Source organism: Ranitomeya imitator, chromosome 5 (genome assembly GCF_032444005.1).
Source record: "Ranitomeya imitator isolate aRanImi1 chromosome 5, aRanImi1.pri, whole genome shotgun sequence".
In the NCBI taxonomy this organism is placed as follows: domain Eukaryota; kingdom Metazoa; phylum Chordata; class Amphibia; order Anura; family Dendrobatidae; genus Ranitomeya; species Ranitomeya imitator.
Window position 1 is genome coordinate 434,687,271 of NC_091286.1, and position 27,542 is coordinate 434,714,812.

General features: G+C 40.9%; 1 protein-coding gene across 8 annotated transcripts in view; it reads left to right on the plus strand.

Moving 5' to 3' along the window:
- Window positions 1-27,542, plus strand: part of LOC138638112 (IgGFc-binding protein-like) — a 246,804-nt gene that overhangs the window by 182,011 nt on the left and 37,251 nt on the right. For 5 of the 8 annotated variants that reach the window (XM_069727126.1, XM_069727128.1, XM_069727131.1 and 2 more), the window contains 8 exons: window positions 5,670-5,759; window positions 7,907-7,996; window positions 9,839-9,928; window positions 21,890-21,946; window positions 23,644-23,885; window positions 24,232-24,515; window positions 24,650-24,927; window positions 26,136-26,734. In XM_069727126.1, the coding sequence (XP_069583227.1) occupies window positions 5,670-5,759; window positions 7,907-7,996; window positions 9,839-9,928; window positions 21,890-21,946; window positions 23,644-23,885; window positions 24,232-24,515; window positions 24,650-24,927; window positions 26,136-26,734 (1,730 nt within the window). The remainder of the gene's footprint in view (window positions 1-5,669; window positions 5,760-7,906; window positions 7,997-9,838; window positions 9,929-21,889; window positions 21,947-23,643; window positions 23,886-24,231; window positions 24,516-24,649; window positions 24,928-26,135; window positions 26,735-27,542) is intronic. The other 3 variants (XM_069727130.1, XM_069727129.1, XM_069727132.1) reach the window with 3 other exon arrangements.

The following is a 27,542-nucleotide window of genomic DNA, read 5'->3' on the forward strand; positions in this document are numbered from 1 at the left end:
GAGTCCAAATCTGCTGCAACCTGTCCACCACAGTATCCACAACAGGACAGTCCGAAGACTCAACCTGCCAAGAAGAGAAATGAGGATGGAACCCAGAGTTGCAGAAAAACGGCGAAACCAAGGTAGCCGAGCTGGCCCGATTATTAAGGGCGAACTCAGCCAAAGGCAAAAAGGACACCCAGTCATCCTGATCAGCCGAAACAAAGCATCTCAGATATGTTTCCAAGGTTTGATTGGTTCGTTCGGTCTGGCCATTAGTCTGAGGATGTTAAGCCGAGGAAAAAGACAAGTCAATGCCCATCCTAGCACAAAAGGCTCGCCAAAACCTCAAAACAAACTGGGAACCTCTGTCAGAAACGATATTCTCTGGAATGCCATGTAAACGAACCACATGCTGGAAGAACAATGGCACCAAATCAGAGGAGGAAGGTAATTTAGACAAGGGTACCAAATGGACCATCTTAGAGAAGCGATCACAAACCACCCAAATGACAGACATTTTTTGAGAGACGGGAAGATCTGAAATAAAACCCATAGAGATATGTGTCCAAGGCCTCTTCGGGACCGGCAAGGGCAAAAGCAACCCACTGGCACGAGAACAGCAGGGCTTAGCCCGAGCACAAATCCCACAGGACTGCACAAAAGAACGCACATCCTGCGACAGAGATGGCCACCAAAAGGATCTAGCCACTAACTCTCTGGTACCAAAGATTCCAGGATGACCAGCCAACACCGAACAATGAACCTCAGAGATAACTTTATTCGTCCACCTATCAGGGACAAACAGTCTCTCCGCTGGGCAACGATCAGGTCTATTAGCCTGAAATTTTTGCAGCACCCGCCGCAAATCAGGGGAGATGGCAGACACAATTACTCCCTCTTTGAGAATACCCGCCGGCTCAGATAAACCCGGGGAGTCGGGCAAAAAACTCCTAGACAGAGCATCCGCCTTCACATTTTTAGAGCCCGGAAGGTACGAAATCACAAAATCAAAACGGGCAAAAAACAGCGACCAACGAGCCTGTCTAGGATTCAACCGCTTGGCAGACTCGAGATAAGTCAAGTTCTTATGATCAGTCAAGACCACCACCCGATGCTTAGCACCTTCAAGCCAATGACGCCACTCCTCGAATGCCCACTTCATGGCCAGCAACCCTCGATTGCCAACATCATAATTTCGCTCAGCAGGCGAAAACTTCCTGGAAAAGAAGGCGCATGGTTTCATCACCGAGCAATCAGAACTTCTCTGCGACAAAACAGCCCCTGCTCCAATCTCAGAAGCATCAACCTCGACCTGGAATGGAAGCGAAACATCTGGTTGACACAACACAGGGGCAGAAGAAAAACGACGCTTCAACTCTTGAAAAGCTTCCACAGCAGCAGAAGACCAATTGACCACATCAGCACCCTTCTTGGTCAAATCGGTCAATGGTTTAGCAATACTAGAAAAATTGCAGATGATGCGACGATAAAAATTAGCAAAGCCCAGGAACTTTTGCAGACTTTTCAGAGATGTCGGCTGAGTCCAATCATGGATGGCTTGGACCTTAACAGGGTCCATCTCGATAGTAGAAGGGGAAAAGATGAACCCCAAAAATGAAACCTTCTGAACACCAAAGAGACACTTTGATCCCTTCACAAACAAAGAATTAGCACGCAGGACCTGAAACACCGTTCTGACCTGCTTCACATGAGACTCCCAATCATCCGAGAAGATCAAAATGTCATCCAAGTACACAATCAGGAATTTATCCAGGTACTCTCGGAAGATGTCATGCATAAAGGACTGAAACACTGAAGGAGCATTGGCAAGTCCGAATGGCATTACTAGATACTCAAAATGGCCCTCGGGCGTATTAAATGCAGTTTTCCATTCATCGCCTCGCTTAATACGCACAAGATTATACGCACCACGAAGATCTATCTTGGTGAACCAACTAGCCCCCTTAATCCGAGCAAACAAATCAGATAACAACGGCAAGGGGTACTGAAATTTAACTGTGATCTTAGTTAGAAGGCGGTAATCAATACAAGGTCTCAGCGAACCATCCTTCTTGGCCACAAAAAAGAACCCTGCTCCTAATGGCGATGATGACGGGCGAATATGCCCCTTCTCCAAGGACTCCTTCACGTAACTCCGCATAGCGGCGTGCTCAGGCACAGATAAATTAAACAGTCGACCCTTTGGGAATTTACTACCAGGAATCAAATCGATAGCACAATCACAATCCCTATGCGGAGGTAGGGTATCGGACTTGGGCTCATCAAATACATCCCGGTAATCAGACAAGAACTCTGGAACCTCAGAAGGGGTGGATGACGAAATAGACAGAAATGGGACATCACCATGTACCCCCTGACAACCCCAGCTGGACACAGACATGGATTTCCAATCTAATTCTGGATTATGGACTTGTAGCCATGGCAACCCCAACACGACCACATCATGCAGATTATGCAACACCAGAAAGCGAATAACCTCCTGATGTGCAGGAGCCATGCACATGGTCAGCTGGGTCCAGTACTGAGGCTTATTCTTGGCCAAAGGCGTAGCATCAATTCCTCTCAATGGAATAGGACCCTGCAAGGGCTCCAAGAAAAACCCACAACGCCTAGCATACTCCAAGTCCATCAAATTCAGGGCAGCGCCTGAATCCACAAATGCCATGACAGAATAAGATGACAAAGGGCAGATCAAGGTAACGGACAAAAGAAATTTTGACTGTACCGTACCAATGGTGGCAGACCTAGCGAACCGCTTAGTGCGCTTAGGACAATCAGAGATAGCATGAGTGGAATCACCACAGTAGAAACACAGCCCATTCAGACGTCTGTGTTCTTGCCGTTCAACTCTGGTCAAAGTCCTATCGCACTGCATAGGCTCAGGTTTATGCTCAGATAATACCGCCAAATGATGCACAGGTTTACGCTCACGCAAGCGTCGACCGATCTGAATGGCCAAAGACATAGACTCATTCAGACCAGCAGGTATAGGAAATCCCACCATGACATCTTTAAGGGCTTCAGAGAGACCCTTTCTGAAAATAGCTGCGAGCGCACCTTCATTCCATTGAGTGAGTACGGACCACTTTCTAAATTTCTGACAATATACCTCTATCTCATCCTGACCCTGACACAGAGCCAGCAAATTTTTCTCTGCTTGATCCACTGAATTAGGTTCATCGTACAGCAATCCGAGCGCCAGGAAAAACGCATCAATATTACATAATGCAGGATCTCCTGGCGCAAGAGAAAATGCCCAGTCCTGAGGGTCGCCACGTAAAAAAGAAATAATGATCCTAACTTGTTGAACTGGGTCACCAGAGGAGCGAGGTTTCAAAGCCAGAAATAGTTTACAATTATTTTTGAAACTCAGAAATTTAGTTCAATCTCCAAAAAACAAATCAGGAATAGGAATTCTTGGTTCTAACATAGAATTCTGAACCACAAAGTCTTGAATATTTTGTACTCTTGCCGTGAGCTGATCCACACATGAAGACAGACCTTTAATGTCCATCGCTACACCTGTGTCCTGAACCACCCAAATGTCTAGGGTAAAAAAAAAAAGGCAAAACACATGCAGAGAAAAAAAAATGGTCTCAGAACTTCTTTTTTCCCTCTATTGAGAATCATTAGTACTGTCGGCCTCCAGTACTGTCATGAACTGGTAATTCAGTACCACAATGGACATAGATGTCAGAGCACATACAGTGACCTGACAATAACCCAAAAACATAGAACGAGCTCTGAGACGTGGGAACTCTGCTGACCGCAATCCCTAATCCTCTCCAACACACACTAGAGGCAGCCGTGGATTGCGCCTAACGCTCCCTATGCAACTCGGCACAGCCTGAGAAACTAGCTAGCCTGAAGATAGAAAATAAGCCTACCTTGCCTCAGAGAAATACCCCAAAGGAAAAGGCAGCCCCCCACATATAATGACTGTGAGTAAGATGAAAAGACAAACGCAGAGATGAAATAGATTTAGCAAAGTGAGGCCGACTTTCTGAACAGAGTGAGGATAGGAAAGGTAACTTTGCGGTCAACACAAAACCCTACAAACAACCACGCAAAGGGGGCAAAAAGACCCTCCGTACCGAACTAACGGCACGGAGGTACACCCTCTGCGTCCCAGAGCTACCAGCAAGCAAGAAAAAACAAAATAAGCAAGCTGGACAGAAAAAACAGCAAACAAATAGCAAAAGCGGAACTTAGCTATGCAGAGCAGCAGGCCACAGGAACGATCCAGGAGGAAACAGGTCCAATACTAGAACATTGACTGGAGGCCAGGATCAAAGCACTAGGTGGAGTTAAATAGAGCAGCACCTAACGACTTCACCACATCACCTAAGGAAGGAAACTCAGAAGCCGCAGTACCACTCTCCTCCACCAACGGAAGCTCACAGAGAGAATCAGCCGAAGTACCACTTGTGACCACAGGAGGGAGCTCTGCCACAGAATTCACAACACATGACATTATGTGTGACCATGCAGGCCTCACTGTAATGCATTGTAGCTGTGACTTGACAGGCTACAGGGCAGCAAATAAGGAAGGGCTAACAAAGTCTTTGTTGCTGCTGTTGGGACTGCAAGTGCTGGTCCTATAGTGCCAGTCATCTCCTTGCCTGCCCCAACATATTTTATACTGTGCAGTTGCTGTTACATCTAATAACTATAGATGGTCACACTCCCTGCCTGTCCATTGAGCTCTACAGCTTTACTGTTCATCTGCTGTGAACTCTATCCTGCACAGGGATAATTTGCTTTGGGAGCACCCATGGCTGCTTCCATGTATGTCAACTCTGTTTAAATTCTGGCATTTGTAACATCTGCCCACTAGTGATGAGCGAACATCCTCGTTTCTCGGGTTTTCCTGAGCACACTCAGGTGATCTCCGAGTATTTATGAATGCTCAGAGATTTAGTTTTTATTGGTTCAGCTGAATGATTTACAACTATTAGACAGCCTGAATACAAGAGAGGATTCCCTAGCAACCAGCAACCCCCACATGTACTTACGCTGGCTAGCAGAAGTAAATCATTCAGCTGCGGTGATGAAAACTAAATCTCTGAACACTAACAAATGCTCGGAGACCACCTGAGCGTGCTCAGGAAAACCTGAGCAAAGAGTACACTCGCTCATCACTACTGCCCAACCATCTTTAAATTTTAAAAAGCATAAAAATTCTCATGGTTTAGAGTGATATTAAACAAGCTATTAGTTAAGATCAATAATTATCCATTTACCTCACCCATAGTCATGTAAGTTGAGGTCCCTGACTTTACTAAGTCTATGAATGTGTAAAATGACTTTAAATGAGTTTCTTATAGTCTTAGGAACCTTTTGAGCATTACACAATTAATTCCAGTCAATTGGAGGCTTTGTGAAATTTGAAATTTATGGCAAACTGATTGGCTGATAAACAGTTTTTTTTTTAAAATTCGACAAGGCTGACAAATTTGTGTTTAAAAGATCTGCTCATCTTTTGTAAGGAACCTTGAAATGTTTTGTAATATTTTTTTGTGTTCTCTTTTGCTCTTTGGTTAAAGAGCTATTATAATATAAAACACTTACTTATACACTCCTCAACATTGATAGTGCATCAAAAAAAAGAAACATTTTTGTCATTTTGGAAATTATCTAACTAAACACATCAATTACTTCACCAGGTTCTACCGCTGTGTTTCCAACTACTAAGCACACTGTAGAAAGCTCAGTGCCACAAACACCAGGCACAACACTTCCACAATCATCTTCTGGTAAGGAATAGAGATGAGCAAGTCAATTCTTTTTTAATCAAATTTAAGTCGAATTTTAGAAAATTCGCTGGATATGAAGAATTCCAACAATCTTCAATTCAGAATATTTGAGCTGCCCCCCAAAATGCCTGCTACTGTTTAACACAAAGTAGAAGACTAACATCAGCAAATAAAGTTTCATATGACATCAGGGAACTAGTCTGATTGCCGTAGGTGGAGTCGGGAAGGAATTTTTTTCCCCAATGTGGAGCTTACTCTTTGCCACATGGTTTTTTTTTTGCCTTCCTCTGGATCAACATGTTAGGGCATGTTAGGTTAGGCTATGGGTTGAACTAGATGGACATATAGTCTTCCTTCAACCTTAACTATGTAAGATGCAACCATTCAGGCTGCCCCATAATGCCTTGCAGCTATCACTGTGCATGGAATAGAACAGCCAATCAGGAAGGGCTATCAATGCCTTTGTTGCTGCTGTTGAGATTGCCACTGCTGGTCCTACACTGACAGACATGTTCAAAGTATTGACGGTCTATTGAGCTCTACAGTTTTACTGTATTTCTTTTGGCATCTCTACCTTGCACGGGTTTTATAAACATGGAACAGCTCAGAAAAACATATTTTTGAAAAGTCATTGAAGGTTCACTTTCCAAACAGCAAAGCTATTCCTGCAAACAAAAAGTAGTAATTTTAGGGTGGTTTGTTGAAAAGCTACAGCTTTTTCATTTTCAAAGCAACAAACCTGTTGCTATTTCCCAAAGAGGGATTACATTTGCACCTTAACTATTAAAACACCCATGGCCTCCTCCATATATATCACCTGTGTATAAATTCTGGCATGGGAGTCATCTTCACTCCCCTTTAACATTTTAAATAGCATAACAAGCCTGATGGTGCGCAGCGATATTAAACAGGTCATTTTGTTTGAGTGTTTGGCATCCACTTACCCATAACCATATATGTTGAGGTCACTTTGACTTTACTAAGGCAATGAATGTGTTAAATAGCTGAAAAATAGACTAATTCAGTATTAGGAGACCTCAGAGTGCTACACTTGTAAATACAGGGAATTGTAGGCTTTGCAAAATTTTAAATTGACTGAAAATTGGCTGCGAAACATCATTATTTGAAAAATTCGACAAAGCTGACAAATTTGAATTTAAAAGATATGCTCATCTTTCGTAAGGGACCTTGTATTGTTTTATTATTGTGTTCACTTGTACTCCATGGTTTAAAAAGCTATTATAAAATAAAAAATGTACTTATGCACTCATCAACTTTGAAATTGCAAAACCAAGAGGGTAAATTTGTGGTTTTATGGAAATCACAGGATCGATTTAAAATTTAAATATTAGGATTAATAATACAACTGTAGTCAGTCAACTCCTGACTCTGCTGCTTTGATTATTGAATGTAGCTGCACAGGCACGCTTGTATGACCGAAATCCGGTTGATCCTGGGAGGAATAAAGTTAATTTTTCCCCAGTAACCACTTTTTTAGTATAATGTTCGGGCATGTACTTAACTTTCTTTACCTTCAGATTAACACCATATCTGTAGGGTAATAGTGTTATCAAAGTGGAAAATTCCCTTTCAAACAAAACCTTTTTATATAATTGATTAAGTGTCTGAATTGTTATTTTATCTCTGGAGTTTTTGCTGTTCTATGAATAGATCATTCATTTTTGTCTGCTGTTTCTAATGAATGGGGAAATATCAGGTTTCCTCCACCAAAAATAATATTTTTTGCAATGCAGTAAATGATCTGATGCAAACTAAAATACTTTAGCATCAGTTTAAGTTTCATAATAGTGAACAGGAACCATTAAAAATTGTTGTTTTTACACAACAACTTTAGTTTACGTGTGTCTTAAATGCTACACTTTATCACTACCTCCAAATCTTTTGTCTTCATTCCCTAAAAGTAAGTCCATTTTACCCATCAAAAAAAGTTGTGTCACATCCCTAATTTTTACAGCTCATTATTAGGCTGCTTATTATATCAACACCTGAAAACTCTACCAACAGTATGGGTAATACAACTTTTTCTGCTGACAAAAAAATTCAAGATTTACCTTATATTTTCAGTTCTAATAACATGGGAAATACAACTTTTATAATCTAACTAAAAACATCCATTACTTCACCAGGTTCTACCACTTTTTTTCCACCTACTGAGCACACTGTAGAAATCACAGTGCCACAAACACCAGGCACAACAATTCCACAATCATCTTCTGGTAAGAATTAGAGATGAGCAAGTTGATTCTTGGTGAATCAAATTTGTGTTGAATTTTAGAAAATTTGTTGGAAATGGCAAATTCCTATCATTTACAAATGGAAAAACGCAAATTGACCCAAAAGATGCATAATATGGATTTACAAAAATTATAAAGTTACCTCATCTCACTGTGATCTCCGAGTATTTGTGAATGCTCAGAGATTTAGTTTTCATTGGTTCAGTTGAATGATTTACAGCTATTAGACAGCCTGAATACAAGAGAGGATTCCCTAGTAACCAGCAACCCCCACATGTACTTAGGCTGGCTAGCAGAAGTAAATCATTCAGCTGCGGTGATGAAAACTAAATCTCTGAACTAGGGTTGAGCGATTTTTACTTTTATAGGATCGGGTCGGGTTTCACAAAACCCGACTTTTTCAAAAGTCGGGGGGAGTGAAATCAGCCGATCCTATAAAAAAATCGGGGTTGGGGTCGGCCGAAACTCGAAACCCAATGCAGTGCATTGGGTTTCCAATGGTTCCCAGGGCCTGAGGGAGAGGAAACTCTCCTTCAGGCCCTGCGATCCATATTTAAGTGTAAAATAAAGAATTAAAATAAAAAATATCGCTATACTCACCCTCTGACGCGCCCTGGTACTAACCGGGAACCTTCCTTCCTTCAAATCAGCGCTTGCGGGACCTTGCGGTGATGTTGCGGTGATGTCGCGGCTTGTGATTGGTCACGCGGCCGCCCATGTGACCACTCGCTATTAGTATATACCTAATAGGAATATACTCACCCTCGGACGCACCCTGCTTCTATCCGGCAGCCTTCCTTCCTAAGAATCAGCGCTTGCAGGACCTTGCGTGACGTCGCGGTGACGTAGCGGCTTGTGATTGGTCACGCGAGCAGTCACATGGGCGGCCGCGCAAACAATCACAAGCCGCGACGTCACCGCAAGGTCCTGCAAGCGCTGATTCGAAGGAAGGACGGTTCCCGGTTAGTACCAGGGCGCGCCAGAGGGTGAGTATAGCGATATTTTTTATTTTAATTCTTTATTTAACACTTAAATATGGATTCCGATACCGATTTCCGATATTGGAAACATATCGGAACTCGGGATCGGAATTCCGATACCAGATTCAGAAGATCGCCGACTTCATGGCCGACCCCACACAGGGGTCGGGTCGGGTTTCATGAAACCCAACTTTGCCAATAGTCGGCGACTTCTGAAAATGGCCGACCCATTTCGCTCAACCCTACTCTGAACAATAACAAATATTCGGAGACCACCCGAGCGTGCTCAGGAAAACCTGAGCAACGAGTACACTCACTCATCACTACTGCCCAACCATCTTTAAATTTTAAAAAGCATAAAAATTCTGATGGTTTAGAGTGCTATTAAACAAGCTATTAATTAAGATCAATAATCATCCATTTACCTCACCCATAGTCATGTAAGTTGAGGTCCCCGACTTTACTAAGTCTATGAATGTGTAAAATAACTTTAAATGAGTTTCTTATAGTCTTATGAACCTTTTGAGCATTACACAATTAATTCCAGTCAATTGGAGGCTTTGTGAAATTTGAAATTTATGGCAAACTGATTGGCTGATAAACAGTTTTTAAAAAAATTCGACAAGGCTGACAAATTTGTGTTTAAAAGATCTGCTCATCTTTTGTAAGGAACCTTGAAATGTTTTGTAAATTTTTTTGTGTTCTCTTTTTCTCCATGGTTAAAGAGCTGTTATAATATAAAACACTTACTTATACACTCCTCACCATTGATAGTGCATCAAAAAAAGAAACATTTTTGGCATTTTGGAAATTATCTAACTAAACACATCAATTACTTCACCAGGTTCTACCGCTGTGTTTCCAACTACTAAGCACACTGTAGAAAGCTCAGTGCCACAAACACCAGGCACAACACTTCCACAATCATCTTCTGGTAAGGAATAGAGATGAGCAAGTCAATTCTTTTTTAATCAAATTTAAGTCGAATTTTAGAAAATTCGCTGGATACGAAGAATTCCAACAATCTTCAATTCAGAATATTTGAGCTGCCCCCCAAAATGCCTGCTACTGTTTAACACAAAGTAGAAGACTAACATCAGCAAATAAAGTTTCATATGACATCAGATGCAACCATTCAGGCTGCCCCATAATGCCTTGCAGCTATAACTGTGCATGGTATAGAACAGCCAATCAGGAAGGGCTATCAATGCCTTTGTTGCTGCTGTTGAGATTGCCACTGCTGGTCCTACACTGACAGACATGTCCAAAGTATTGACGGTCTATTGAGCTCTACAGTTTTACTGTATTTCTTTTGGCATCTCTACCTTGCACGGGTTTTATAAACATGGAACAGCTCAGAAAAACATATTTTTGAAAAGTCATTGAAGGTTCACTTTCCAAACAGCAAAGCTATTCCTGCAAACAAAAAGTAGTAATTTTAGGGTGGTTTGTTGAAAAGCTACAGCTTTTTCATTTTCAAAGCAACAAACCTGTTGCTATTCCCCAAAGAGGGATTACATTTGGACCTTAACTATTAAAACACCCATGGCCTCCTCTATATATATCACCTGTGTATAAATTCTGGCATGGCAGTCATCTTCACTCCCCTTTAACATTTTAAATAGCATAACAAGCTTGATGGTGCGCAGCTATATTAAACAGGTCATTGTGTTTGAGTGTTTGGCATCCACTTACCCATAACCATATATGTTGAGGTCACTTTGACTTTACTAAGGCAATGAATGTGTTAAATAGCTGAAAAATAGACTAATTCAGTATTAGGAGACCTCAGAGTGCTACACTTGTAAATACAGGGAATTGTAGGCTTTGCAAAATTTTAAATTGACTGAAAATTGGCTGCGAAACATCATTATTTGAAAAATTCGACAAAGCTGACAAATTTGAATTTAAAAGATATGCTCATCTTTCGTAAGGAACCTTGTATTGTTTTATTATTGTGTTCACTTGTACTCCATGGTTTAAAAAGCTATTATAAAATAAAAAATGTACTTATGCACTCATCAACTTTGAAATTGCAAAACCAAGAGGGTAAATTTGTGGTTTTATGGAAATCACAGGATCGATTTAAAATTTAAATATTAGGATTAATAATACAACTGTAGTCAGTCAACTCCTGACTCTGCTGCTTTGATTATTGAATGTAGCTGCACAAGCACGCTTGTATGACCGAAATCCGGTTGATCCTGGGAAGAATAAAGTTAATTTTTCCCCAGTATCCACTTTTTAAGTATAATGTTCGGTCATGTACTTAACTTTCTTTACCTTCAGATTAACACCATATCTGTAGGGTAATAGTGTTATCAAAGTGGAAAATTCCCTTTCAAACAAAACCTTTTTATATAATTGATTAAGTGTCTGAATTGTTATTTTATCTCTGGAGTTTTTGCTGTTCTATGAATAGATCATTCATTTTTGTCTGCTCTGTTTCTAATGAATGGGAAAATATCAGGTTTCCTCCACCAAAAATAATATTTTTTGCAATGCAGTAAATGATCTGATGCAAACTAAGGTACTTTAGCATCAGTTTAAGTTTCATAATAGTGAACAGGAACCATTAAAAATTGTTGTTTTTACAAAACAACTTTAGTTTACGTGTGTCTTAAATGCTGTACTTTATCACTAATTCCAAATCTTTTGTCTTCATTCCCTAAAAGTAACTCCATTTTATCTATCAAAAAAAGTTGTGTCACATCCCTAATTTTTACAGCTCATTATTAGGCTGCTTATTATATCAACACCTGAAAACTCTACCAACAGTATGGGTAATACATTTTTTTCTGCTGACAAAAAATATCAAGATCTACCTTATATTTTCAGTTCTAATAACATGGGAAATCATCTTCTGGTAAGAATTAGAGATGAGCAAGTTGATTCTTGGTGAATCAAATTTGTGTTGAATTTTAGAAAATTTGTTGGAAATGGCAAATTCCTATCATTTACAAATGGAAAAACGCAAATTGACCCAAAAGATGCATAATATGGATTTACAAAAAGTAGAAAGTTACCTCATCACACTGTGTCACACATGACATCATGTGTGACCATGCAGGCCTCACTGTAATGCATTGTAGCTGTGACTTGACAGGCTACAGGCAGCAAGTAAGGAAGGGCTAACAAAGCCTTTGTTGCTGCTGTTGGGACTGCAAGTGCTGGTCCTATAGTGCCGGTCATCTACTTGCCTGCCCCAACATATTTTCTACTGTGCAGTTGCTGTTACATCTAATAAATATAGATGGTCACACTCCCCGCCTGTCCAGTGAGCTCTACAGCTTTACTGTTCATCTGCTGTGAACTCTATCCTGCACAGGGATAATTTGCTTTTGGAGCACCCATGGCTGCTTCCATGTGCGTCAACTCTGTTTAAATTCTGGCATTTGTAACATCTGCCCACTAGTGATGCGTGAACATCCTCGTTTCTCGGGTTTTCCCGAGCACACTCAGGTGATCTCCGAGTATTTATGAATGCTCAGAGATTTATTATTTATTGGTTCAGTTGAATGATTTACAGCTATTAGACAGCCTGAATACAAGAGAGGATTCCCTAGCAACCAGCAACCCCCACATGTGCTTAGGCTGGCTAGCAGAAGTAAATCATTCATTTGCGGTGATGAAAACTAAATCTCTGAACACTAACAAATACTCGGAGGCCACCCGAGCGTGCTCAGGAAAACCCAAGCAACGAGTACACTCGCTCATCACTACTGCCCACCCATCTTTTAATTTTAAAAAGCATAAAAATTCTGATGGTTTAGAGTGCTATTAAACAAGCTATTAGTTACGATCAATAATCATCCATTTACCTTACCCATAGTCATAAGTTGAGGTCCCCGACTTTACTATGTCTATGAATGTGTAAAATTACTTTAAATGAATTTCTTATAGTCTTAGGAACCCTTTGAGCACTGCACAATTGATTCCAGTCAATTGGAGGCTTTGTTAAATTTGCAATTTATGGCAAACTGATTGGCTGATAAACAGTTTTTTAAAAAATTCAACAAGGCTGACAAATTTGTATTTAAAAGATCTGCTCATCTATAGTAAGGAACCTTGAATTGTTTTTTACTATTTTTATTTTTGTGTTCTCTTTTTCTCCATGGTTAAATAGCTATTATAATATAAAACACTTACTTATACACTCCTCAACATTGAAAGTGCCACAAAAATGGAAACATTTTTGGCATTTTGGAAATTATCTAACTGAACACATCAATCAATTCACCAGGTTCTACTGCCCTGTTTCCATCTATTAAACACACTGCAGAAAGCTCAGTGCTACAAACACCAGGCACAACATTTCCACAATCATCTTCTGGTAAGGAATAGAAATGAGCAAGTCAATTCTTTTTTAATCAAATTCATGTTGAATTTTAGAAAATGTGCTAGATACGAAGAATTCCAATAATCTTCAATTCAGAATACTTGAATTGCCCCCCAAAATGCCTGCTACTTTTTAACCCAAAAAACATCTATTTATATCCGCTATTGGGCCATGAAGAAAACATATATGAAAAACCAAAAAGCAAAACTTCACACAAAGCCAAGAAAAAAATGTATATATCTTTATTCAAAAACATGTAATCATTAAAAACAAGGCAGATACCACAAGTACCGGAGAAAACGGTGGGATTCCTACAGGAAACACCTCCAAACAAGCAGTATATCATAAAAATAAAAACATATAAAGATATTAAATATTAGATAATATCCAATGAACAATTTGTAACACCCTCCCTGTGCAAGCCACGGATCATAAAGTGAAGAAATTAATTCATATAAGTCAAATAGTCTGCAAGTGCAGGTCAATATAATATAAGATAATATCCATGCTGGCACAAAGAAAACAAACAAAAGCCGTATCAACAAAGTATAGACATACCACAATTATTCAATATAAATAGGTATAGTTACCAGGCGCATCCAGAAGGACCCACCACACCCGACGCGCGTTTCGCACTGAAATGCTTCGTTCAAGGGTGGTTGGGTATTGGCCTGATAGGGTTTACATACAAGCAATGACCAATGGCAGAACAAAGAACAATTATCGCCCTCCCTTTCACCTGTAATGACATTCATTGATTGGACATAAAACCACCATAATAATGCGCACATAATACCATTTCATTGGTTGTCAGGCTAGAGTCACTATTAATCCGGAAGTGGATTGACTCCTTCCAGGGCAGACAGACCCACGCATGTGCATGTACCTAGTTGCATCTGAAGTCAGAAGACGCCAGTTGTGATCCAATAGCAATGGTTGGACGTGGAACGCAGTGTCTGATAGAGCGCCCGTAATGTCACTTCCTACTGCTGCATAGTGGTGGATTAATGAAGACTGTACGACGCCCAGGAATACTCTACATATTGCTATGGGAATTGCAATTCTTTCAGATGGCACTATACTGAAAAAAGGCTAATCAAGTGCAAAAAGTTCTCAAAAAGCCCCCAAAAATTATCCGTTATCCGTTCTGAAGGTTTAGAGTGCTAGTAAACATGCTAATGAAACTTCACCTGACGAAGCCGTCCGTGCAACGGCGACATGCGTTGTTTTTTTCCCTTTGCCCTGCTTCTCACTCACTGGCCTCTCAGCATGGAATCTTTATTGAATGACTCCTTGTTATACATGTGAGCAGATCTCGTGACTCAGCCTACGGGGTGGCCTGTGCATCTCCACATATAGGTACCCTGCAGTGCTTACAATTTTCTGTGGCTGTTTCCATCGCATACTTTGCCACTATTGATTCAGTATCTCTTCTTTTAGGGCTGTTTTGTCACATATAGGAGCATATTTTGTCACTCATCCTATCAGATGGTTTGCTTAGCTGCATATACAGGTATTCTTTACTGCTCACATTCTTTGTGGTCAGTTTCACCTTATACAGTACCTTGCCTCATATTGACTTGTTATCAATTTATTATTGAGGGCCATTATGTTTTTTGCACCCATGTGTTATTATATGCTTGACCAGTGCTCAGGGCTGCCACTAGGAATTTTGAGGCCCCATACTGGCAAAATTTTCGGGGCCCCCTTGAGACTCCGCCCAGGCTCCATCCCTCAAATTTTCCACAGCCCCACTGCTCTCTCTTGGAAAAACTCCACTTATCACCAATCACACATTAAGGCCAGGGTTACAATTGCGAGTTCAATGCGGGAAACTCACGCAAGTCTCTCGCATCAAGTACTGGCACTGCCGCCGGCACTCAGGACCAGCAGGTGTGGCTGCATAGAAATACATGCAGCTGCAAACTCCAGTCCAGAGTGCCGGCGGCAGTGCCGGGACTTGATGCAAGTTTTGTTGTGAATTCAGCTTTTGGGCTCCCTCCGGTGGTTGTAGAGGGTAGTGCAGTTGTGTCTGGATTGCAGGAGTGGACATGTGTATCTACTAATTGCAGGACGGACTGGGGTATATAGCTTTGCAGGATGCTTTAATCAGTGCCAGTTGTCCATTGTTCTTGAAGGATTCACTTCCCTGCTGGTCTCTCCAGTTTGCTGTGTTTTTCTACAAAGATAAGTCCTGGCTTTGTTTTTTCTGTCCACCTGCAGTGGACCTTATTGTTCTGCGCATTTTCATGTTTTTGTCTTGTCCAGCTTGGTCTGTGAAGGATTTTTGGCAGCCTAGCTATTTCTCTGGAGATGCAGATATACCCCCCATGTCTTTAGTCAGATGTGGTGATCCGTATTTTCTGTGGTGGATATTTTCTAGTGTTTTTGTACTGAACGCATAGTACACTGTTCTATTCTTTCTTTTTAGCTAGTATGGCCTCCTATGCTAAAATCTGATTTCATTTCTGCGTATGTTATTTCCCTCTCCTCTCACAGTCAATATTTGTGGGGGGCTATCTATCCTTTGGGGATTTTCTCTGAGGCAAGATAGGTTTCCTGTTTCTGTCTTTAGGGGTAGTTAGATCTTAGGCTGTGGCGAGGGGTCTAGGGAGAGTTAGGTACCCCCCACGGCTGCATTTAGTTGCGCTGCTAGGTTCAGGGTTTGCGGTCAGTACAGGGACCACCTTCTCCAGAGTACGTCTCATGCTGCTCCAAGGCCACCAGATCATAACAGAGTTTCTCCCATTCAATTCACAAGTGTGACCCCAGCATAACAGTTCCCATTCTTTTGTTTTGTCCAAAAGATTTTTTAAGCTTCCACTGTGGCAAGGTATACTCTTTTGGCCCAGCTCTACTCTACTCTAGCCTATTAATCATTTGTTATAATATCCAATACAATTTTCGGATATTTTTATTTATTTTTCAATTTTCAAAATGACCAATAATATCACATACAAGGGACAAATACCACAGCACCATGACCAGATGCCATATTACCACCACATAGTGACCTATAATACCACATACAAGGAACAAATACTGCCACACCATGTCCAGACCACATATTACCCCCACAGTGACTACCACCATGACCACAGTGTCCCATGGTCCTGCCCCTTTTGTCCCATGATCCTGCCCCATCTGCCCCATCATATCATCCTGTCCCATGATTTTGTACCATCTGTCTCCATCCTGCCCCATGATACTGCACCATGTGTCTCCATCCTGCCCCATATATCTCCATCCTGCCCCATGATCCTGCCCCATCTGTCTCAATTCTTGCCTCCTATGTCTCCATTCTTGCCCCTGTGTCTCCATTCTTGCCCGTGTCTCCATTTTTGCCCCTGTGTTTCCATTCTTGCCCCCTATGTCTCCATTCTTGCCCCCTGTGTCTCTATTCTTGCCCCTCGTGTCTCTACTCTTGCCCCCTGTGTCCCTATTTTTCCCTACGTGTCTCCATTCTTTCCCCCTGTGTCTCTATTATTCCCCCTGTCTCCATTCTTGCCCCCTGTGTCTCTATTCTTCCCCCTGTGTCTCCATTATTGCCCCCTGTGTCTCCAATCTTGTCCCGTGTCTCCATTCTTGCCCCTGTGACTCCATTCTTGCCCCCGTGTCTCCATTCTTGCCCTGTGTATCCATTCTTGCCCCTGTGTCTCCATTCTTGTCCCTGTGTCTCCATTCTTGCCCCCTGCATTTCCATTCTTGCCCCCTGTGTCTCCATTCTTGCCCCATGTCTCCATTATTGCCCGCTGTCTCTGTTCTTCCCCCTGTGTCTCCATTCTTCCCCTGTGTCTCCCATCCTGCCCCCATAGCGCTTTCAATAAAAATAAAAAAGCCTTTCTCCTTACTGCGGCAAAGTTCTGTCCTCGCAGTTCCAGCACGCACTTGCCAGTGAATGAGAATGATGTCATACGCCACCCACGTGCATGCTGACGTCAGCTGGCAGCCTCCGATTGGCTGGCAGCTTTTAACTATTACCGTGCGCACCGCAGGTCTATAGAGTTTAAATGAACCTGCATCTCGGATGCAGGTTCAGTTACTGAAGTATCAGGGCCCCATATGCCAGTCAGGGCAGTAATGCCCTGATGGTGGCCCTGCCAGTGCTATATATAATATTATACGGGATTATTTCATGCACAATCTTGCACTTGCATTTATGCCGCTATGTGTTTCATTCATACAGAGCTGGTGTTTATTTATTGACTTGTATAGAAGCAGGGTGAATGTGGGTTTCTGATTTCACTGTTTTAGCATGTCCACTGTTGTCAATAAAGTTTTTTCTTTTTAAAATTCATACTGGTGGTGTGCATTCTATATATGTAGTTCCTTTTTCCTCTCCCCAGAGTAAACATGCTAATGTTGACGATCAATTATCATATATTTACTGTACCCATAGTCATTTAAGTTGAGGTCACCTGACTTTACTATGTCTATGAATATGCAAAAGACCTTTAAATGAGATTGTTATAGTTTTAGGAATCCTTAGAGTATTACACATTTAATTCCAGTCAATTGGCGGCTTTGTAAAATTTGCAATTTTTGTCAATCTGATTGGCTGATAAATATTTTTTTTTAACCCCTTCATGACCGGGGGATTTTTCGTTTTTCCGTGTTCGTTTTTCGCTCCCCTCCTTCCCAGAGCCATAACTTTTTTATTTTTCCGTCAATTTGGCCATGTGAGGGCTTATTTTTTGCGGGACGAGTTGTACTTTTGAACGACATCATTGGTTTTAGCATGTCGTGTACTAGAAAAGGGGAAAAAAATTCCAAGTGCGGTGAAATTGCAAAAAAAGTGCAATCCCACATTGGTTTTTTGTTTGGCTTTTTTGCTAGGTTCACTAAATGCTAAAAATGACCTGCCATTATGATTCTCCAGGTCAGTACGAGTTCATAGACACCTAACATGACTAGGTTATTTTTTATCTAAGTGGTGAAAAAAAATTCCAAACTTTGCTTAAAAAAAAAAAAAAAAAAAAAAAAATTGCGCCATTTTCCGATACTCGTAGCGTCTCCATTTTTCATGATCTGGGGTCGGTTGAGGGCTTATTTTTTGCGTGCCGAGATGACATTTTTAATGATAGCATTTTGGTGCAGATACGTTCTTTTGATCGCCCGTTATTGCATTTTAATGCAATGTCGCGGCGACCAAAAAAACGTAATTCTGGCGTTTCGAATTTTTTTCCCGCTTCGCTGTTTAGCGATCAGGTTAATACTTATTTTTAATTGATAGATCGGGCGATTCTGAGCGCGGCGATACCAAATATGCGTAGATTTGATTTTTTTTTATTGATTTATTTTGATTGGGGCGAAAGGGGGTGATTTAAACTTTTATGTTTTTTTTATTTTTTTCACATTTTTTTAAACTTTTTTTCTTAACTTTTGCCATGCTTCAATAGCCTCCATGGGAGGCTAGAAGCTGGCACAGCACGATCGTCTCTGCTACATAGCAGCGATCTGCTGATCGCTGCTATGTAGCAGAAATGGAGGTGTGCTGTGAGCTCCGACCACAGGGTGGCGCTCACAGCCACCAGTCATCAGTAACCATAGAGGTCTCAAGGACCTCTATGGTTACAATATACAAGCATCGCCGACCCCCGATCATGTGACGGGAGTTGGCGATGACGTCATTTCCGGCCGCCCGGCCGGAAGCGGTAGTTAAATGCCCCTGTCTGCGTTTGACAGCGGCATTTAACTAGTTAATAGGTGCGGGCAGATCGCGATTCTGCCCGCACCTATTGCGGGCACATGTCAGCTGTTCAAAACAGCGGACATGTCCCGGCTTTGATGCGGGCTCACCGCGGAGCCCTGCATCAAAGCAGGGGAGCCGGCATCGGACGGTATAGTACGTCCGATGCCGGTAAGGGGTTAAAAACTCATCAGTACTCACAAACTTGTATTTAAAAGATGAGCTCATCTTTAGTAAGGAACATTGAATTGTGTTTTACTATTTTTATTTTTCTGTTCACTTTTGCTCCATGGTTTAAAGTTATTATACTGTAAAACATACTCATACACTCGTCAACATTGAAAGTGCAACAACAAAAGGGAAAATTTGTTGCATCTTAAGAAATTATCTAGCTATACAGATCAATTACTTTACCAGTTTTTACCATTTTGTTTCCAACTACTAAGCACACTGCAGAAATCTCAGTGCCACAAACATCAGGCACAACATTTTCACAATCATCTTCTGGTAAGGAATAGAGATGAGCAAGTCAATTCTTTTTTATCAAATTTAAGCTGAATTTTAGAAAATTTGCTAGGTACAACAAATTCCAACAATCTTCAATTCGGAATACTTGAATTGCCCTTGAAAATACCTGCTACTGTGTAAAACTAAGCAGAAGACTAACATTAGCAAATGAAGTCTCATATGACAGCAGATGCAACCATGCAGGCTGCCCCATAATGCCTTGCAGTTATCACTCTGCATGGTATAAAACAGCCAATCAGGAAGGGCTGGTCCTACACTGACAGACTTGTCCAAGGTATTGACTCTCAATTGAGCTCTACAGTTTAACTGTATTTCTTTTGGGATCTCTACCTTGCACGGGGTTTATAAACATGAAACAGCTCTGTAAAAAAATATTTTCAAAAAGTAGTAATTTTAGGATGGTTTGTTAAAAATCTATGGCTTTTTCATTTTCCAAACAACAAAACTGTTGCTATTCCCCAAAGAGGGATTACATTTGGACCTATACTATTAAAACACCCATGCATGGCCTCCTCCATATATATCACCTGTGTATAAATTCTGGCATGGCAGTCATCTTCACTCCCCTTTTAAAAAGCATAAGCTGTCTGTTGGTGCACAGCGATATTAAATTTGCTTTAAATTGACTCTCTTTTACCAACAATACCAGTCAGTTATTTATATTTGCCATTTTATCATGGGACTGTACTAATTCTGGTTTACCACCTCAAGTCTAATTATTTTTTTCCATTTGACTTACCTGATGCTGGTTTTCAACCATATTGTTGTTCTACATATTGATTTTGTACCAACCTCTCGTGCATTTTTATCGTCTTTGTCTTGTTGAGTTGTTTTCCTCAGCCGCAGAGGAGTGCTCAGCAGAGATGTTAGTCCCAGGATCTGGCTCAAACTGATATTGTGCGTCTGGTTACTGCTGCTGTCCCAGGTTCAGCCTTTGTAACCAGCATTGATCAGCGGCGAGCAGACGCTCCAGGGACTAAGTCCTGGTTTTCATCTACTGAGCATGCCCGTGGGACAACCTCTCATTGGAGGCCGGAGGTCACATGCTCAGGTCCTGTAGCGGCTCTGATTGGACCACTGAAAGGTCTCAGAAGGCTGCATCTATGAAAGGTTCGTATGGCCACTGTGCCATGCGCTAGTATAAAGCTAATATCGTGTGTGTGGATGCATGTGTGTTATCTTGTGAAAGCTCCTAATGATCCTGTTCCCTAGTGTTGCATGTGGTTGGGTGTTTGGAGCTGACTAGTGCCAGATAGTGCAATCCAGCACAAGAGCACGAAATACTCCGTCATTTCAGCAGCATTCATCAGTGTGGTGCCGTGTGCAACTAGTGTGCTTTCCAGGCCCTAGTTAGGGTGGTTAAGTGCATCCGCCAGAGCAGCACTGCAGGCACCTAGTGCGCTAAATCTTTTAGCATTTAGTTTTCCCCTGGCACCGCAGTTGTGGTGCTGAGCGCTAGTGGGTCTAGAGGGACTAATTAATCCTGTGTCCTTGGGGTAGAGTCCTGTGACCAAACACTAGCGTTCACTCTGGTATTGCAGCCCTGTGATGCAGCAGGGTTCGCCTCCTTACATACCAGGTGAAGCTGACCCGTGTGTGCTCACATTATACCACCATATGCTGTCCGCCATTACCGAGCAGCAGGTGTCATCTCTGCATGGTGGACCCTGAGCTGCGAATGTACCTTATATCTTCCTTAATATTATTTGATGCGTTCCGCCAGCCCTAACAATAGGTTTCCATTTCAATGAGGTTACACAATGATTTGATTATTTAATTGTGTTCTATTAAATAACAAGAGTGTGTATGTCTTGAATAGCTTGAAAAAAGTTTAATACATTTCTAGGAGACTTCACAGTATTACACATTTAATTCCAGGCATTTGGAGACTTTGCAAAATTTGCAGATTGCGGCAAAGTGATTAGTTGAAAAAGCAATTTTTTAAAAAAAAAGTTGACAAATTTGAAATGTAAGATTTGCTCATCTTTAGTGAGGAATCTTTTATCGTTTTAAACACTTTGTTGTTGTGTTTTTTTCTACATGGATAGAAAAAGAACTATTATAAATTTAAAATTGTACTTATACACCTTCCAACATTGAAACTGCAACAACAAAAGGAAAAAGTATAGAATAATCCAAATCACAGAGTCAATAGAAATGTTAATGCTATGCAAATGGTGAAATAATTTAAACATTCTGCCAGATAAATCAATGTTACTGATTGTGACTGAGTTATTGATATTGTACTGTGTGATGTGTTTTCACAATGCATAACTGATGATGGGCTTAACTTTATAATTTTAACTAAAATGCATCAAAAATATAATTTCTTTTCATAGGATCTACAATTTCAACAACTTCTACAACAACCACACCGTTTGTTCCACCTGAATCTGGTATGTTATCAATTTTAACAAACAAATCTCTCTTCATTAAAGTTGATTACTTTGTTTACTGTAATTCTGTGTAGAATATATTTTTATTCAATAGAGATTTATTGATTCTTGTCTAACAAATTAGAACTGAAGACAATATTTGCAGTAAGGCTACGGCTTCTCAGAGACATCAAATCACATTATTTTCACAACCGCCACAGTTCAATCAAATCTGTCCACATTTGCCTTTCCATGAGTCTCTCTAGTGACTTAATACCTTTTTTACAGAGTCAACACATTCTCACTAAGAAACATATGGCATAAACCACACCTGAAAGAGTAACATATTTTTTTATTCAAAGCTTGCAGCACATAGCTTGTGGATTTGTTGTGTTAATGGAAATGCCAGGAAAGACATCTGCAAGAACTAAAGTGGAGGTTTATTAAAGAGTTTTTGCTAGAAAAATGGAGCTGGGGAAGAACTGGGTGGGATGGGACGTAGCTATACAAATCAAACTCACCAACTGTGCCCACATTTTTTCCAACATAAATCATGCCCAATCTCCAGTTGGAGTAGCATGTCTGATAAGGTGTCCAGAGGTGCACATAACAGATAAGATGCACTAAATTCATAAAGTGGTGTACGCCACTTAGAGAATTTGGTGCATCATACTCCATTGAGCCCTTCCTTAAGTTGTGCAAAGTGCTCAGATAAATTAGCAGTGTGCATTAATTAAATCATAAGCAACAAAAATTACAGTGTTGTTTGTCTCATTATGTGCTCTGGGAGGATGAATGTGGCACTCTAATTATTCTTTTTATTCTACAGTTTAGATAATTGACAAAGATCTATGACGTATTGTACCTCCTCCCCCTGGCTACTTCTCCAGTTTGTAATTCTCTAGGGTATCAGAACACAGAATGAATATTTCAGCTTTCACATACCTATAAGTTACCTTTTTATTACCCTTCCATTTTCCTTGAGATCTTTTCAAATATATATGAAGCTTTTGATAAACAGAAACACTATTTCAGCTGCACTAAAACACAATATGACAACTCTGTAACATTTTTCTAAACTTGGATGATAGAAGTTTTAGTAAGCACTATCATATATATTATTTGAGCTATTTACCCTTGAAATAAAATATGTAAAAATATGAAGGAGGGCCTAGATGCCTTTTTAAAAAAAAAAATATTACAGTTTATTTGGCAGCATGGTGTCTCAGTGGATAGCACTGCATCCTTGCAGCGCTGGGGTCCTGGGTTCTAATCCCACCTTGGACAACATCTGCAAGGTGTTTGTATGTTCTCCCCGTGTTTGCGTGGGTTTCCTCTGGGTTCTCCGGTTTCCTCCCACATACCAAAGACATACTGATAGGGAATTTAGATTGTGAGCCCCATCGGGGACAGCGATGATAATGTGTGCAAACTCTAAAGCGCTGCAAAATATGTTAGCGCTATATAAAAATAAAGATTATTATTATTATTACTAGCTTCTGCGATGGGACGTTAATTAAAGGAATGAGCTTAATTGACGAAAGTGGAATTGTGAAGGAATATTTCCCCTAAGATGTAGCTATTAGCATCTGCCTCATGGCATTTTTACCTTCCTCTGGATAAACATGTTAGGTTATAGGATGAACTCAAAGAAATTGACTGTTTTTAACATTAAGAAAGTATTAAATTATTTTAAACATTTGTCTATTTGTATTAAGGTAATTGTGAGGTGAGTGGAGACCCCCACTACTACACCTATGATAACCAGGTTCACCATTTCATGGGAACCTGCACCTACACTTTATCCAAACTATGTGGAGATGATGGAAATCTGACAAACTTTAATGTGGAAGCAGCTAATGAGCACAGAGGAGGAAATGCTAGAGTATCCTATGTCAAGTATGTGATCGTGGATGTACACGGATACAGGATCACACTGGAAAAGAGCAGAGTTGTTAAGGTTAGTCTCTACCATTTGATTCTCATACAAATATAAAATTAACCCCATTCATGCCACAACTGACATGTGTCGGGAAAAATGTGGGCTCAACGCTGGAGACAACTTCAAAGGGAGAGACCTTACATTCGCTGTACATGTTCGGCACATGTTGTGAAGGGCTTAATAGGAGTGTCTGTAACTGTATGTAGAAAAGGGTAGAAAATGAGTTTAATTGTTGCAAGAGTAATTACTTTTAGTCATAGAGTTGGATTTTTTAACAATAGCATCTAAGCTTCAATAGTTCGTTGATTTTGGAACATTTGCATTTTTTATTTTTGTTAAAGTTATTTTTTTATTTATTTACTAGGTGGATGGACAAATAGCAACATTGCCCATCTCTCGTTCACCAAACATCAATGTATTCATAAGTGGATCCAATGTCTTGGTGACAACAGGCTTTGGATTGCAAGTGAAGTTTGATGGGAGCCACAAAGTCCAAGTAACTATCCCAGGAAACTACTCTGGTAAAGTGTGTGGATTTTGCGGAAACTTCAATGGTAATGCTGCTGATGATTTCCTGAATCCGGATGGTGTCCTTGAACCAGATTCAAACAGTCTTGGAAACAGTTGGCAGGTTGATAATGACACACGGTGAGGATTTGTTCTTGATTGTAGTATTTGTTTACTACCATGAAATTATCTTGAATATATTATGTGTTGTACAGTATATGTTATATATGAAAATAAGTTGCTTAAAAATAACTGGTCACTAATTTACTTCAAAGATGCACTCCAGGAGTTGATCATCCATCCAGTTGTACTGATGAAGAAAAGGAAACCATTGCCAGTAACAGCTTCTGTGGAATCATTACAGACAAGAATGGACCATTCAAAGATTGTCATGATGTTATCAATCCACTAGTTTACTTTGATAACTGTGTATACGATTTGTGTGAAACCAACATGGATGGGGAAGTTCTGTGTGATAGTCTCCAAGCTTACGCTGAGTCTTGTCAGTCTCAAAATGTTACTATTGGACAGTGGAGAAATGACACTTTCTGTCGTAAGTTAATATCAAATCTTACATTCTGAAAACCACTTACACATTTCTATTGATTTTTTTACACTTTTTTACAGTAACAAATGTTTGAGGAAGAAACACATGCACTGTATAGTGAATTTTAAAGTTGGCGCACTGTTCATTCTTACTAATTACCATATTTTGTGGATTATAAGACGTACCAGATTATAAGACAAACCCCAAATTTTGTGCAGAAAAATAAAAAAAACTTTTTTTAGTAAAATGGTGGTGCTTCTTATAATCCGTGCCTCTTATTGCTTACTCTAGGTGGTGGCTGCAGAGGAGCGGGGTCCCAGGAGGCATGAGTGGAGTAATGCTGCAGACCCCACCCTGAGAAGAAGGGGTATTCAGAGGTGCGACACTGCGGAAGTTTGGTGGTGTGGGGGCTCCGCTGACATTTGGTTTAAGCCCTAAACACCCACACCTCCATGGTTTGCACTATGGGGGACATCGAGAAAATTGATGCCGTGGGAGGTGCATGCGCAGTTTGAGATCTCGGTGCTAAGATCTCAACTCCTGAAATCTCGACAGTGAGAACTCCATCTGTACATGCGCTGACCCAGGCGTCTATTTTTGCAAAGTCCACAGCAATTTAAACCATGGAAGTGCGAGGGCTTTAAGCTTTGACAAAATGTCAGTGGAGCCACTGCACCACTGTACACCCACAGCATCGCACCTCAAAATACTCCCTACTCCCAGCTTGAGGCTGGCAGCATCACCCCACTCCTGTCTCTGCCAGCAGCGACCCTGTGACCCTGCTCAACCGCAGCTGGTAAGTTATATTTGAATTATGAGAAGCACCCCCATTTTCCCCACAAATTTGGGAGAAAAACAGTGCATTTTATAATCCGAAAAATATGCTAATCAATTATTAAATACAATTAGTCGAAAGGAATATTACTTTACGAATTGATACAAGTCTATAATACTAATGAATTTGCTCTAACTATCCGACAAAGGTTTTCTACAGGTCAAGTTGTAACCCAAACAATGCAATACTCCATTAATTATTTTAGAGAAACACAAATGATGCTATTATAGAATAGTGTTTGCTATAAACACAGAATTTGCAAAGATAAATATAGAAAGTGACCATTGAATGTATTCCCTGTGACATAAAACCTTTACATGTATTATAGTTAATGTTGTAATTCATTTTCCTATCTATTTATTTGTTTATTTATTTCTAGAACCAAAGTGTCCTCCTAACAGTAACTTTCAGCATTGTGGAACAGCCTGTCCAGCTACCTGTGTCAACCCAGGAGCCCCAGCCACCTGCTCTCTTCCCTGTACTGAATCCTGTATATGTGATGCAGGTTATGTCCTATATGGCAATAAGTGTGTTCCAGAAGACAAATGTGGATGCTGGGATGATGATAAGCATTACCCTATATACTCTGAATTCTGGACTGATGATACTTGCTCTACAAAGTGCAGATGTCCCTCAGCTGGAAGTGGCTTAGAATGTGTCAGCGATTCCTGTCCCGACAACCAGTATTGCGGAATTTCAAATGGTGTACCAGGATGCCACTATTTCACATATGGAGTTTGTCGGGTCCATAATGATCCTCACTACGACACCTTCGATAGACTGAACCACAACTTCATGGGTCTATGCACATACACCCTTGCAAAGTTGTGCAACAGTTCTTCTTCTCCACAGTATTTCAATATTGAAGCAAAGAATGAACATCGAGGAGATCCCACTGTGTCGTATGTGAAGTATGTCCTTGTTGAAGTTTATGGACAAAAAGTTAAAATTATGAAAAATGAAAAAGATCGAGTTTTGGTGAGTAGTGCTATATATATTCCAAAGGAAAGTGTACAAAACGCATTAAATATGTTCAAGAACCTTTTGAGGTTCTATTGTTGGGAGCTATGTAATTCCACTTCACTTGCAAAAACAATGATACATATTTCACAGGTGGTTTAGCTGAAATAATCGATCAAACTGGATGTTAGGGCTAGCGGAACGCACCGAGTAAATAGAGATGTTTATTGATATTGGTGCGTTCGCAGCCCGGGGTCCACCGTGCAGGAGTACCTGCTGCTAGCAAACGGCGGAGCTATATGGCGGTATAGACTAACTCAGTTAATTCACTGAGTAGCCGTGAAAGGAAAGCACTGTGCCCTGTTAGACTCCACAGAGGCACAGGCTAACTGCCCAAACAGAGAGCAGTCAGTGGTCACACAAACACACAAAACTCCTCGCCGGAGGAGCCAGCATTCTAGGGGCTTATTTCAGCCGAGTCCCTGAATACACTCAGACTCAATCTCCTCGCCGGAGGAGCCAGCATTCTAGGGGCTTATTTCAGCCGGGTCCCTGAACACACATACATGTGACCACACTGGCGCAAAGCACATAACATAAGACAATACTAGCGCATGGCCGTGCGGTCATGCGCAGTTTATATAGTTGCAGCACAGGAAGCTGCTACTGAAGTTTTTGCCCTTTCAGGACCTTCCAGAAGGACCAATGGAAAGTGCTGCAGTACCTGAGCATGTTTTGCCCTTTCAGGACCTTCCAGAAGGACCAATGGAATGTACTGCAGCACCTGAGCATGTGACCGAACATGTGGCCCTCGACCTCCAATGGG